Raw genomic sequence first — 15,649 nt, forward strand, 5'->3', positions numbered from 1 at the left:
ACTAGGGATTCTTAGCCCTTGGCTAAGACCTTCACAGAGAAGGTCGGGGAAGACACTAGCTTTCTTCCCAAGCTAAATTCAACTCTCCATGTAAAGCTTAGACATGTGGGTCTTTCCAAAGCTCCCCAGTAATTCCGGTCTGTACCCTCTGTGGAAAACCACTGTTTGAAACTCACTGCCTACCCAAGAAGAAAACCAGATTCAACCAGTTATTAGTGCTGCCTCAACGAAGATATGGTCAAGCAGGCAGTTGATGTTTTCAAAATGAGTATGAGGAGAAATGAAAATGAGCTCTCTGCAAAAGAGGCCACAGATACACTCTCCATTCTCTATTTCTTCTTTTTTTAGGACGGCGCCTGTGGCATATGGAAACTCCCAGGCTAGGGGTTGAAATCGGAGCTACAGCTGCAAGCCTACACCACAGTCACAGCAAAGGGGGATCTGAGCCGTGTCTGTGGCCTATACCACAGCTCATGGCAACACCGGATCCTTAACCCACTGAGCGAGACCAGGGATGGAACCTGCGCCTTCATGGATGCTGGTCAGATTCATTTCCACTGCACCACAATGGGAACTCCCGAGGAATCTGCTGGTCTAAATCTCCCCATTTATCTCTCTCCCCCCTCCCCTCTGGTAACCGTAAGTTTGTTTTCTATGTCTGCGAGTCTGTTTCTGTTCCGTGGATAGGTTTATTTGTGCCATATTTTAGATCCCACATATAAGTTTTCTCATATGATATTTTTCCTTCTCTGTCTGACTTAGTATGAGAATCTCTAGTTACATCCATGTTGCTGCAAATGGCATTATTTCATTCTTTTTCATGGCTGACTGATATTTCATTGTGTGTGTGTATCACATCCTTTTATCCATTCATCTCTTTGACCCTGTCTTAATGGATGTGTTGGCAGTAGTAGTATCATGACTCCAGGGATTGGGGGGGATGTCTTGGAGGGGAGCATGCATTATATTTCTAGACAGATCCCCAAACCAAAATGGTTACAGGAGTCTTGGTTCTTTAAGGTCCTCATTTAGTTTCTAAAGTTCTTATAAATTCATGAATGTAAATGTCACGGTAAAACTGGGGAACTACACTATTACTGATTAATCTTGGGAGATTTCTTAAATTTCACTTGAGCTAAGAAGAATAACCTTCATTTTCTAAAGGAGCGTGTGAGAATGGTCATTTACGGATATAAAATACATCCTGATAAAAACTGTCCTTGGGAGTTGAGAGGTAAGAGTGCTTTGAAATGATGATCTGATTTAAAAAGTAGTTCAAATGGGATTTAATGGACTGTGGAACTATAGTTTTAAAATTGAGTGTACCTAGTAAAAAGCTTTACGCTGATAAGGAATATGAAAGGTCGACTAAAATATTATAATTATCTTAATGGTTAAAGCCTCTTGCTTATTACTATGTCAATTATTTTGACAGCCTTTGGGGAGGGGGGAAGCAAGGAGCTCCGTCTTTTAGCGTCCTTATCATATCATTATAAACCATTTAGCAAGAGCTCACACCCATGATGAATCACACAATCAAAAGGCACGCACCATTTGAGCTTTAAGGACATTTTGACTAAACGCTTTTAAGGCACAATTATATACCTAATACTGGCTCTTGATTTGATCTGTCCAAACCTTCAAGTTATTACCCCAAGAGAAAAGACAACAGACATCCGGTCAATCAACTTTATTTTTAATTACCCAAATGTATACCAACCTTTGTATCCAGATACAATGGAGGACACAAATGGAAGAAAAGACAAGATTCTTACCCAACCTCCTACCCCCCAAATTAAAATGAGCTGAAGACACAGTACACGAGATAGTAAGGGAAAGAGTCGCATCTGAATAAACCGAAACAATTTAGCACAGAGCAAACCACGCAAGGGGACACCACCAACAACCACAGCAGGGAGTGGAGGAAAGTGATTGGGAAATTCATCCTGGGAGGTGGGAAAAGCAAGGGACCCATGATCTAGGGCCCCAAGTACCAGTGGCTTATTGTGGACACTGGGCAATTACATTCCATCTCCCTCAGCTTCAGTTGGCTCAACTCTAAAATAGAAAAAAGGACGAGGTGGTCTCTAAGGTCTTGCAACTGTAACAACACAGAAGTCTAAGGACCAATGCACAGAACTTGGAAGATGTGGACACGACAGCCAAGCGGAAGGGTAAGCATAAAGCCACAGGGGTGGGAAAAAAGGAGATTTTTGTGCATGGGCAAGGTATATTGTAGGAGAGCAAGGACCTTTAACAAGCCTGTTTAACGACTATAAAGATTCGCGGGCCAGTAAACCTGGGAAGGAGAGAGACAGAGCGCTAAGCGACGGAAGAGATACTACGCGGGAATCAAAATGGAGAATGAGAGACGGGGTTTCCTGCGACCGGAAGTCGGCCTCATCTCACGCTCCCACCTTAGTCTACATTCTTTGGGTCTTCATGCAACGTTATTACAACTCCTTCCCCACACACCACACAGAATAAGAGGAGGGTGAGAGGGTGTGGTTACAGAGGCCCTCCCTTCAGACCCGCACGAGTAGCCCCCTTTTGTGGGCCAGGTAGCCGAGAGCAGTGGCTGAAAAGATGGCGGTCAATCCAATCAGCCTCAGCAGGCCGGGCACCGAGGGCAAGTGTCTCTCCAAGAAGGTCGTGGTAATGGGCTTCGCAGGCACATCCTGGGTTCAGAGAACACTTGGTGTCATTACAGGGTTTGTGCCCTTTGCTCCCCAAAGTCTGTATTTCCTCCAGGTCTTGGAACATGACCCGCTCCTGCCAACCTCTAGGCCATGAACCATCCTATTCCCTTTGCTCAGGACATTCACCCCCATTCCCCACTGGGACCCTTACTTAACTAATTCTGACCGCTAACTTTGAGTCTCAGTTTACACCTCACTTCCTGCGTGAGCCTTTCCGGGAGGGATCCCCAAGCTAAGAGGAACCCCTCTTTTTTTTTTTTGCACCCGAGGCATGTGAAAGCTCCTGGGCCAGGGAAAGCATCCAAGCTGCAGCTGCGACTACATCAAAGCTGCCCCTATGCCAGATCCTTTAACCCACTGAGTGCCAGGCTGGATATCAAATTGGCACTTCTGTAGTGACCCAAGACACTGCCAGCCTCCATCACAGCCACAGCAACGCCAGATCTGAGCCATGTCTGCGACCTACGCTGTAGCTCAAGGCAACGCCGGATCCTTACCCTACTGAGCGAGGCTCGGGATCCAACCTGCATCCTCACGGACACTGTGTTAGGTTCTTAACCTACTGAGCCACAACGGGAACTCCTGCAGTCAGATTCTTAACCCACTGTCCACAGCGGGAACACATGACGCCTTCTTTTTACACTCTCAGTCTGTCATCATCATCACACTTGTGCTTTTTGGTCATCAGCACATGCTGAGCTCTGTGAAAGCACCGCTGTACCATTATCCCAGCGAATAATGCCGAGCAGGTGCACAGCAAGTGTTTGCTGAGTGAATGAATCTCTGGGCCACTCAGTGTGCAGCCCCATCTCTGACAGAAGCGCGAAGAGAATGACTTCGCAGCGGCAGGGCTGTGCTTTTTGACTTCGCACTTGACCCAGACGAACAACTTGGACCTTCAGGACCCTCGTCCTCTATCATGCATTTCATTCTGTCCTCCATGTGTCCTTCCTTCCTCTGAGGGAAATTTCCCGAGGTTTTATTACAAAATGATAGGTAGACTGCAAGTGCATTTTACATCTAAATCTGTTCTGTTTCATTCCGCTCCTCTGCCCGCCAGACAGGGGATGCTGGCATATCTTCCTTTCATTTCCCCCCACCCATCACTGGCTTAGAGATTACTCAACAGGCATGTACTGAGTCCTTCAAATGTCTAGAACTCTCTGACTAATGCCTCGTCTGACCAAAAAGAGAATTTTTTCCCTAATAATCTGCCGTGGATGTGGCAGCTACAAATTGATCAAAGTTCTTCTAAAGCTCTCACCTCTGCCCTAACCCGTGGCATCTCTTTAAACCTTCATGGGTTGAACCACTTCGGGAAAGGTATGTGACTATCGACAAGCACGTGCTATTTGCAAATAGTTGTTTTCAGAGGAAAGAGATTTAAATTCACGAAAGAAAACATAACCCACCACGGACTCTGGTTCAGACTGCCAGATTTCATCTTCTGGGATCTTTCCCATGGCATGCAGGATCTGCAAAGCAAGAGCAGCTTGGTGAGTTAACAAAAATGACGCCATCTTGCTCCTCATCTGCTTTTTTTTTGTCTTTTTGCCTTTTCTACGGCCACTCCCGCGGCATATGGAGGTTCCCAGGCTAGGGGTCCAATCGGAGCTGCAGCCGCCAGCCTACACCACAGCCACAGCAACGCCGGTTCTGAGCCACATCTGTGACCTACACCACAGCTCACGGCAACGCTGGATCCTTAACCCACTGAGTGAGGACAGGGATCGAACCCGCAACCTCATGGTTCCTAGCCGGATTTGATTCCACTGCACCATGACAGGAACTCCTAATTTTTTTTTTTTTAAGTTTTACTGATGTATAGTTGGTTTAGAATGCTGTGATAATTTCTGCCATACAACAAGGTGATTCAGTTCTATACGTACATAGATCCATTCTTTTTCAGATCCGTTCCCCATCTAGATTATCACGGACTAGAGCAGAACTCTCTGTTCACTGTTACTTTTGGATTATGGTCCTCGCTTCATCTGAGGCCACTGTTAAAACAGGGTTTCATGGTCCTTCGCATGGAGGTTAACGGGGAATCGGCCTCCAGGATCGGAGACATCGCAGACCTGCTGGTCAGGCCCAAGCGTTGCTTTCTCCCCCATAGCCCATGACCCCAGGTCCTACCTCTCGGGCCGCTCTCTCTCCGGCCTCCACGGCCCCCTCCATGTAGCCACTCCAGTGCGTGGCAGTCTCCGTGCCGGCGAAATAAATCCTGCCGACTGGCTGGCGTAGAACCCTGGAAACGCAAGCGAAGCGGGAGAAACGGTCAGTTCTCAGAGCCAGAGGAGAGCCTTGCGGTGAAGGCCAAGGCTGGGCGGGTCCTCAGACTCTAAACGTCTGGAAGTACACCTGCAATTCTGGAACAATGTCCATCAGTTCCTCCAGTTCGTGCATAATCTTCTTCTTCTTTTTTTTTTTTTTTTTTTTTTTTTTTGCCTTTTAGGGCCACACCCGTGACATATGGAGGTTCCCAGACTAGGGGTCCAATCGGTCCTACGGCTGCCGGCCGACACCACAGCCACAGCCACAGCCACGCAGAATCTGAGCCGCATCTGCGACCTACCCCATAGCTCATGGCAATGCCGGATCCTTAACCCACTGATCCAGGCCAGGGATCGAACCCACATCCTCATGGTTCCTAGTCTGGTTCGTTAACCACTCCTCGCATAATCTTTGTCACAGGCAGAATGGAATAAAAGACCAAGTTCACTCCTGCACCAAGTGCTTATGGGTAAAGAGACTCACATCGGTGGGGATAAAATAAGTACCTGCTTTGCGTACATCAAGTCAAGGACCATATGTGCCCAGGCATGGATAGCTCCTTTTAGGGTTCAGCAGCTTTGAGCAAGGAGACATGTGTGCCCAATTTCCCACCCAGGCATTGCAGCAATGAACTTGGCAGATCACTTCCTCTCACTTGAGCTCTGGCTTCCCCATCTCTTAAGGGGCATGATCCAATGATTTTCTTCTTCTTCTTTTTTTCTTTTTGCTTCTTAGGGCCGCACCCGTGGCACATGGAGGTTCCCAGGCTCAGGGTCCAATCGGAGCTGTAGCCACCAGCCTACAGCAGCCACAGCCACAGCAACACGGGATACAAGCCACATCTGCAACCTACACTGCAGCTCACGGCAACGCCAGATCCTTAACTCCCCAAGCGAGGCCAGGGATTGAACCTGTGTCCTCATGAATGCTAGTCCGGTTTGCTACCACTGAGGCATGATGGGAACTCCCATTACCCAATGATTTTTTTTTTTTTGGTTTAGAGTACATGCTTATTAAAATGGTATGGGTATTTACAGTATCTGCAGATTACCCAATGATTTTTAAAACCTTTTCTCTCAGTAACATGTAACAAACCTCTGCATATACCCATGACTCCAAAACTACCATTCACTGAGCACTTAGCTACACAAAAGGACAAAAGTGCCACAGCATTTGGCTTCTACGGGGGCAGTCTGTTGTTACCATGACAAAAATACCGTAAGGGAAGTACCATCAACATGTCATTATTAATCCTATTTCAGGTTTCCATTATATCAGATAATAGATGTGGTGTCCACAGCTAACACCCAGGCTCTATCTTAGCCAACACTGTACCCCACTGGGCCTTTTATCAGAAAACCAAACGAGCTGGCTTGAATTGGCGGCTTTTCCTTCACTTACTCTTATTGGCGCCATCGAGAAATAAAAGGGGGAGTTCCCGTCGTGGCTCAGCGGGTTAAGAACCCGACATAGTCTCCTTGAGGATGCAGGTTCAATCCCTGGCCACGCTCAGCGAGTTAAGGATCCAGCATTGTTGCAAGCTGTGGTGCAGGTCGCAGATGCAGCTTGGATCTGGCATTGCCTATGGCTGTGGCGAGGCCAGCAGCAGCAGCTCCGATTCTACCCCTAGCCCAGGGGAACTTCCATATGCCGCAGGTGTGTCCATAAAGAGAAAAAAAGAAAAGAAAAATTTTTAAGAAAGGAGAAAAAGGGGAACAAAATAGAAGAAATTAAAGAATACTAGAATGCTGATAATAATACATGGCATAATCTGGAATTATCCACAGCCAGCACGGGCTAGAGAGCCTAAGGTATTAAGGAAGGGTTTTTGGAAAAAGAAGGTAAATTTAGGAGTTCCCTGGTGGCCTAGCCGTTAAGGACCTGACATTGTCACTGATGTGGCTCAGGTCACTGCTAAGGTGCAGGTTCCATCCCTGGCCTGGGAACTTCTGCATGCTGCAGGTGCAGCCAAAAAAAAAAAAAAAAAGGTAAATTATTTACTTCCTCCATATTCATTAAACAGTGCTGCTTCCACACTACTTTTTCATTGTTTTCAAACAGAGGGAACCCAAACTGGAAACCCCTGGGGGGCCTGGCCAAATCCTAGAATTAAATATTAGAAGAGAGAATAAAGGCTTAGCAGACTAATCATGTTGACAGTTGAAATGTAAAAATGTAAACTACAAGAATTAATTTCAAAGAGGCAAAGATATTGTCCCTCCACTTGTCACGTGGAAATAATCTTCCTTTGGAGGGAAAAAAAAAAAATCCCAACAAGCTAGGGAAGAAAAGTTCCTGCTCCTTCTCGGTCATGAGAATAAACAGACACTATGGGATATTCCCATGTACACTGCTTGCGGCCTGGAGGAATAAAATAGTTCCTTGTGGGTTTTACTACTTCATCTTGACAGTTTTGCAGCCTACGAAATAAATACACATTTCTCAAAGTAAAAAATCCTTAAGAAATGTGTGTTTTGTTCTTTTTACTAAAGTTGTACTGTCAACACTGCCCTCTGTCTTCCACCCGGAAGCAGAATATGTGCCGTGTACTTCCTGGGCCATGAAGGTAAGACTCCTCGTAGTATATCCCAAAGGTCATGGACCTGAAGGGTCAAAGGAAGGCCTGCGGGCCAGTTGTCCTTGCCCAGGTTGAGCGTTGTGTCACTAAATCACACTCTGCCTTGGTTCCTTCCCTGTAAATCGAAGCTAGTCATATGAAGCCTGAAACATGCCCTTGGGAAAGACTCAAGGACGTGCGATCGGTGTCACCACCAATGGCTGCTAGGCTGAGGTTTATCTGGCTTCTTTCATGTGTTCGGGGTCAGGAAAATGCTGACCAAAACCATCAGATATCTTCTCACAAGCAGGTTTTAATCCTCCTTTGACTAGTTTTCAAGGACAGATTGATTAGCTGTTGACATTTGCCACCTTTTTTTTTTTTTGGCTGCATACTCTCAACAGCCTTTTTTTTTTTTTTTGGCTTATTATATTTCTCCTATTTTGTTTAGATCAAGCTCTTGGCATTAAATGATTGCTTGGTTTAGTATTACTATAATGATCATAATAATTACTGCTATAGTACTAATTTATACCTTGTTGTCATCAAGTACAATAAACTAAACACCAATGAGTCACACTTGGATGCACAACACTGTAAATACTAAAAGCCACTGAATCATACACACTGCATGGGTGAATTGTAGGGTATGAGATAATTATAGCTCAATAAAAATGTTGAAAATAACTTATGCGCTCATTAACATACTGATTACTGCCTACTGTGTGCCATCTTGTACTTTCTCATACACCTGCTAAAGGTGTGGTTCTGCAGGAGGAAAAGGGAGAGTGGGGCGGACTGGGAGTTTGGGGTTAATGGATGCAAACTATTGCCTTTGGAGTGGATAAGCTATGAGATCCTGCTGTCGAGCACAGGGAACTCTATCTAATCACTTGTGATGGAACATGATGGAGGATAAGGTGAGAAAAAGAATGTATGTGTGCCTGGGTCACTGTGCTGTACAGCAGAAATTGACAGAATATAGTAAATCAACTATAATAAATTAAAAAAAAGACCAAGTGTGGTTCAGAGAACCAGGAGAAGTGTCCAGGAGTTCAAGCAATAACCGACTTGGTCACATGCCATCCAATTCAGCCATTCATCGTGTATAATGTTTATCATGCCATACCTGTTGGCACTTACACTGTGCCATTTGCGGACATTGCATTGAGCTCTAAGCCAAGCACAAAGACACTTCTGACCTGCTAAGCGAACCCTCTCTCTCAATTCCTATTCTCATGCTGCAACCTTCTTTGGTGGTATGGATGGGAATTGCTCCTTCAGAGGAATTAAGAGTAACAAGCACCACCCCGATGCAGAATTGCAATGACTGCCTGAGTGAGATTCACAAGATACAAGGGAAACTGGAGACGTGGGGATTTCTTCCCCAGCATTTACAAGAAACAAGGGAGAAGAACTACAGGAACCTGCTTAGAGTTCTGGGCTCAGGTTCAGCGAATTTCCATTAGAACTGAGCACACTGTTACTCTACCTTCCATACTGAGTCATGATCCCAGGGGGGAAGTAGGTCGTGTAACAGCCCCCCGAGTACTGCTCCTCACACCAGTTCTTCTCTTCATAGTGCACGGGCTGCAAGACAGAATGACGAAAACTCAAAGGAGACTCAGAGGAAGCTATCCAGTCTAGAACAAATCAAACACAGTCCAGGAGGCTTCACAGGGGCGAATCAATATTTGCCTTGAAATCGAGTCATCTTATCCTGAGGTCTGCAGAGATAAGACTTTGGGCAGGGGAATGTTTTTGATAATAAATGTCTTAAAAGTCCCAACGTAGAAAGTTTTCTGGGGAGTTCCCATCATGGCTCAGTGGTAACGAACCCAACTAGTATCCATGAGGATGCAGGTTGGATCCCTGGTCTCGCTCAGTGGGTTAAGGACCAGTGTTGCCGAGAGCTGTGAAATAGGTCGCAGACGTGGCTTGGATCTGGCATTGCTGTGGCTGTGGCATAGGATGGCAGCTACAGCTCCGATTCGATCCCTAGCCTGGGAACTTGCATATGCCTCGGGTGTGGCCCTAAAAAAGCCAAATAAAATAAAATAAAATAAAAAATAATCAAAGTTTTCTGACTTGCCTCATTCACGTCTCAGATATTGTTCATAAACACAACTGTCTAGCTCCATGTTTAAACTGGCCTTACCAATTTAAAGAAGTCTTTAGTGTCTTGCGGTTTTAAGACAAGTTTACAAAAGGGTTTATTCCTACTTGGGATGGCTGGAGGAGGAAAAAAGTAGAAAACCATGCCTGTTGAGAAAAATGAATGACCAGGTTTATGTTCTGGGTGCAAGTGAGCTTTGTTAAGCGAAGCTAGACAGAAAAATTAATGTTTTTGTGGAAAGTAGGCGCGTCGGTGGATGGCAGGACTTGTAAGCAACTCTGGGTCTGAAAAATATGTTTTTGCCATGAACAGGCAAAACATTAGCTGAGATTCTGCAAAGTTCAAGCTCTTTATTAAAATAACTAAACATAAGTGTTATCATTAAGCGTTATTTTGAAAAGAGAAAATCCACATGGCAAGTCAAGGGAAAACTGGTAGTGTAAAAATAGATTTGGAAAAGATGCTTTGTTTCAAAAATCTGCGGTCATCGATGGGACTTGGGATAGCCATTTGTTTTTTGTTTGTTTCTGTTTTTTGTCTTTTTTGCCATTTCTTGGGCCGCTCGCGTGGCATATGGAGGTTCCCAGGCTAGGGGTCTAATCGGTGCTGTAGCCGCCGGCCTATGCCAGAGCCACAGCAACGCAGGATCCGAGCCACATCTGCGACCTACACCACAGATCACGGCAACACTGCATCTTTAACCCACGGAGCAAGGCCAGGGATCGCGACCTCATGGTTCCTAGTCGGATTCGTTAACCACTGCGCCAGACGGGAACTTCTCAAACTGTAGATTTTAAAAAAAAATTTTTTCTGGAGGTTTCTGGTGGCTCAGCAGGTTAAGGATTCAGCATTGTCACTGCAGCGGCTCCAGTCACTGCTGTAGCTTGGGTTCAATCACTGGCCTGGCCACTTCCTCACGCCTCGGGTGCGGCGCGCCCCCCTCCCCAAAATGACAAATTCAAAAGCCACATTTTGACTGGGAGGAGGCAAGCCGCTGCAAAGCCGAGCAAGATAAATGTTCCAGGGATTAGATGAAGCCATGTAGCTGCTCAACTAGGTCATGACAAGCTCTGCCAAGATTTGGATTTAAGAGGCTTAACAAGTTAAACATTCTTAGCCCTTTCATCAGATTTTTCTCATGCTTTAACTGCTCATTTGTACCTTGTTTTCCACTGTCTTCAAATGCTTCATGGATAACTGGATTTGATAATGGCTTTCAAAAGGTGATTCAATCCATGTCAAAACATTAAAAACCCAGCACTCTGGTGGATGTAACGAGAATGTCGACTCATGGCTTTAAATATCGATGAGGGAGGTGGTTATGGCTACTGGTTACGGGCCCCTTGGGCCCTTGGACTATCATCAAATGCCCCTGCCGCCCTGCCTCGCTACCCCGTCTCATCCTGCCTTTAAGCCCCCTGGTGGGAACTACCTGTGGAACTTGAAGATCTGTGCTTCTTTGGGCTACCTGCAAAGGTGTCTAGGAAAACCAGCTCACAGGGCTCACATCGAGCCAATCAGCGTCTTCCCTGCTCCAGGAAGAGCTCTTTTTCTTTCTTTCTTTCTTTCTTTTTTTTTTTTTTTGTCTTTTTGCCTTTCCTTGAGCCGCACCTGTGGCATATGGAAGTTCCCAGGCTAGGGGGCCGAATCGGAGCTGTAGTCACCGGCCTACACCACAGCCACAGCAACACAGGATCCGAGCCGCGTCTGCGACCCACACCCCAGCTCACGGCAATGCTGGATCCTTCACCCACTGAGCGAGGCCAGGGATTGAACTCGAAACCTCATGGTTCCTAGTCGGATTCGTTAACTACTGCGCCACGACGGGAACTGTATGGAGAGCTCTGAACTCAGGGACAAGGGGCGCACACATTAAGGCTGCAGGGTTGCTAAGCTGCCACCAGCAGAGCCAGGGCCCATCATCTTCTGGGTCAACTCATAAGGTGACCAACTCTGTAGTGCAGATGCCTCCAAGAGGCTCAGGGGAGAAACATGAGCTCCAGAGCCCTACCTGCAGGAGCCTATCCCCGCTAATCCCACCCCAACAAAGAAAGCTCTCTCTCCCTTAGGCAAGGGTTGGGAAGTCTTACGTTCAAAGCTTCTTTTGAACCCAGAACTTTTGCATAGAGGTCGCAAAGTTTCTTCAGCCTAGGAGGAGGGGGAAAAAGACAAAAATGAAAACGAAGAAGGAAGAAAACAGGAAAGAGGTACCTATTATTCCCGTCATTCAAAAAGATTCTGAGCTATTGCTCCCACTTGACATTTGGTTTTCATTTTTCAAGACAAGGCACTTGGCTCCAGTTCGGAAATCTTGAATCTACGAGGTCACTGTGTATTAAAGAAAAGGAAGCAAGGCATTGACCAGCATCACGGGGGACACAGGACGATTTGTTCATTCATTCAAGAACACATCGTGTACCTCTTGTCAATATCTAAAGCCCTGGAGAGTCTGGGAGGAACGACACATGACTTTTGCTCACCCTCCTCTTTTTCTCCATCCCACTAAGAGGAAATGGGCAGAGGGGAATGGGAAAAGTTTCGAATTCTGCTTCTGCCTCTTACATCCTATGAGGTCTTGAGGGTACTTAAGTTCTGGGACTTTTTTAGTCTGATCAGCAAATGCGCCTGATTTTTTTCACCAGCGATGGTAAAACAGCGTGGTCCCAGGACCAGCAGCCACAGCAGCAGCATCACCCAGGAACTTGTTAGAAGGGCAAATTCTCAGACCCCATCCCAGACCTGCTATCATGCAGAAACGGTACTGGCAGCAACTGTGTTTTCACAAACCTTCCAGGTGATTAAGTTTGAGAAGCACTGATATAAAGCACATGAAGTTCCCAGATCAATGACTGGTACATAACAAATGCTCAATAAATGGTAGCTCTTAAGAACTTTGGTCTCGGGAGTTCCCTGGTGGCCTCGTGGTTAAGGATCTGGTGTTGTCACTGCTGTGGTATGGGTTTGATCCCTGACCCTGGGAATTGTCACATGCCATGGGCGTGGCCAAAAAAATAAAGAGTTAAATGACAGGTAGAAAGAAGAAGGTGGAAAGAAAGGGAGACGGGGTCATGGGAAAGAAGGGACGGAAGGAAGAAGAGGCACATGTTCGCTTACCTTTCTTCTTTGGTAAGACGGGCCAGTTTTCTGGCTTTGTGGGCAAGGATAAATCTAAAACATACAAAGAAAAAAAGGGGACAAATGAATGGCTGCTTCCATCCTGGCCTCATTTCCATAGCTCCCCATGCACTTAGTGTACAAGTTCAAAGTGAACCAGAAGAAATCAACTCTACGTTACCTTATTTTATGTTGGATGTTTTCCTAGTTACATGGTACATTCCTGACACTAAAAGGCACCTTCTCGTTCTGGGGTTTCAAAGGGACTGAAACCAGATGACGGGCCATCATTTCTGCCTAGGGTCATACCATGACTGACCCTTCTCCTCCGACATGGCTGGTGGTCAACAGGAATACTTCTTGGGTCTCCAAGCCCTCGCTCTTTGGTTCTGTTTTCGAGATGGTGTCTCCCTAGTGCTGAGCCTTCTAGAATCTGCCTCCACGTCTAGCCCTATGATTGTTTTCAACTTAACGACTGGCTTTGATCTCCTTGTTCTGACCCTGAGGCCCATCTCAATTTTGGCTCTTCTAGGCAACCATCCCTTCGGGCCAGGTCCTGGCCCCCATGACATCCCCATTTTTGCTGGTCTTGGCTCCTCCCTAGTGGCTCTTGGAAAATCTTAGCAACCGGCATGAACACCACTGATGCCCACACAGCTTCCACAAGAAGCTCTCTTAGTGAAACACCCCAAGTCAAATCTTCATATCATGCGTTCACAAAAGATAGCTTACCGGAATAGATCAACCCTAAATATATCAACCATCACTAAATAGAAGCAGTAAACGAGTAGAACAAAATTTAAAATATTGATATTCTGGAGTTCCCATTGTGGCGAAGTGGTTCACGAATCCGACTAGGAACCATGAGGTTGCGGGTTCAATCCCTGGTCTCGCTCAGTGGGTTAAGGATCCGGCATTGCTTTGAGCGGGGGTGTAGGTCGAAGACGTGGCTCAGATCCCGCGTTGCTGTGGCTGTGGTGTAGGCTTGGCAGCTACAGCTCTGATTGGACCCCTAGCCTGGGAACCTCCATATGCTGCCGGCGCGGCCCTAGAAAAGGCAAAAAGACAAAAAAAAATTGATATTCTAATTCCTTTCTCAATATTTATTTATGCAAAGACATTTTGAAAAAAAGCAATAAGATGTTTTCTACTGCTGAATGGGGAGAAGAGTGACAATGGGTAAAACTTTATTGAACACTGTTTGGGGCACATGTATGAATAATATGGGAACACACTGTCAACACAGAAGGTCCTCGCACAGCCACAGGTCGCCTTACCCTATGATGGCGGCACAGCTGCCATCAGGCTTGGAATCATCCAACGTGTAGGCGATTGGAGCTTCCTCTCCTTCAATAATCATGCTTCCACAGTAATCTTGGGGTAGAGCAAAATGGAAAAAAGATATTCATTACCCTAGCAAGCTATCCGTCACAATTACAACGAAGCATACCTTCTGCAGCTTGAGAAGCCCAAAGGCTGAAAATAAGATATATTCTAAATCTATGAAGGCAAACCATATCAATACAAAGGCTGGTAGCCAATATTTTGTGGACAATTCAAACGGCAAGCCCCTCTCTGCATAGAAGCAACGTGATATTATGAATTAATCCAGACCATCATTTAACGAAATCTTGTTTTTCTTGCCGTTAACACGTGTGTCCCCTATTTCCTCTTTCACAAGAAATCAGATAAAGCCAAGGATGTGTTAAAGAAATGCTAGTCCTTGGAGTTCCCGTCAGGGCGCAGTGGTTAACGAATCTGACTAGGAACCACGAGGTTGCAGGTTCGATCCCTGGCCTCGCTGAGTAGGTTAAGGATCCGGCGTTGCCGTGAGCTGTGGTGTAGGTCGGCGGCTACAGCTCCGATTAGACCCCTAGCCTGGGAACCTCCATATGCCATGGGAAGTGGCCCTAGAAAAGGCAAAAAGACAAAAATAAAAACAGAAACAAATTCACAGATTTCAGAACCAATCTATGGTTATCATAGGTGAAACCATTGGGGGGAGGGAGGAATTGGGAAGGTGGGAATACCACATACACATTATTGTATAAAATAGATAATTTTTTTTTTTGTCTTTTTGTCTTTTTAGGGCTGCACCTTCGGCATATGGAGGTTCCCAGGCTGGGACTCTAATCAGAGCTGTAGCCACTGGCCTACGCCACAGCCACAGCAACACCAGATCTGAGCCCTGTCTGTGACCTACACCACTGCTCATGATGATGCTGGATTCCCCAACCCACTGAGCAAGGCCAGGGATCGAACCTGAAACCTCACGGTTTCTAGTCGGATTCATTTCCTCTGCGCCATGATGGGAACTCCTAAAATACATGATTAACAAGAACCTACATAGAGCACAGGGAAATCTACTCAATAGTTTGTAATAACCTATATGGAAAAAAGAATGGATATGTTTATATGTCTAATTCACTTTGTTGTACACCTGAAATGAATACAACAGTATAAGTCAACTATACTCCAATAAAATCAAACTTAAAAGAAAAATCACCACAGGGTCCTCCTGTCATGGCGCAGTGGAAATGAATCCAACTAGTATCCATGAGGATGTGGGTTTGAGCCTTGGCCTCGCTCAGTGGGTCGGAGATCCGGCACTGCCATGAGCTGTGGTGTAGGTTGCAGATCCTCTGTTGCTGTGGATGTGGTGTAGGCCGGCAGCTGTAGCTCCAATTGGACCCCTAGCCTGGGAACCTCCATATGCTGTGGGTGTGGCCCTAAAAAGCAAAAAAAAAAAAAAAAAAGAAAGAAAAAAAAAAGAAATGCTAGTCCATTACTGTAAAACAGAAGGTCCTGAATATTTCACATTTTATGAAAAGCCACTTGTTTGATGCTAACTAGTTCCTGATAATCTGGAGACAGAGCAGAGAGTATGTG

At 45.9% G+C, this 15,649-nt stretch overlaps 1 protein-coding gene across 3 annotated transcripts in view; it reads right to left on the reverse strand.

Annotated features, from left to right (window-relative positions):
- Positions 1-1,675: 1,675 nt before the first annotated feature.
- MAOB (monoamine oxidase B) overlaps positions 1,676-15,649 on the reverse strand; it is a 112,280-nt gene continuing 98,306 nt past the window's right edge. For all 3 annotated transcript variants that reach the window (XM_047765022.1, XM_047765020.1, XM_047765021.1), the window contains exons 9-15: positions 14,038-14,134; positions 12,761-12,814; positions 11,737-11,794; positions 9,023-9,120; positions 4,836-4,947; positions 4,112-4,174; positions 1,676-2,678 (exon numbers count right to left, since the gene is read on the reverse strand). In XM_047765022.1, the coding sequence (XP_047620978.1) occupies positions 2,526-2,678; positions 4,112-4,174; positions 4,836-4,947; positions 9,023-9,120; positions 11,737-11,794; positions 12,761-12,814; positions 14,038-14,134 (635 nt within the window). In that variant the 3' untranslated portion in view covers positions 1,676-2,525. The remainder of the gene's footprint in view (positions 2,679-4,111; positions 4,175-4,835; positions 4,948-9,022; positions 9,121-11,736; positions 11,795-12,760; positions 12,815-14,037; positions 14,135-15,649) is intronic.

Source organism: Phacochoerus africanus, chromosome X (assembly GCF_016906955.1).
Source record: "Phacochoerus africanus isolate WHEZ1 chromosome X, ROS_Pafr_v1, whole genome shotgun sequence".
Lineage (NCBI taxonomy): Eukaryota > Metazoa > Chordata > Mammalia > Artiodactyla > Suidae > Phacochoerus > Phacochoerus africanus.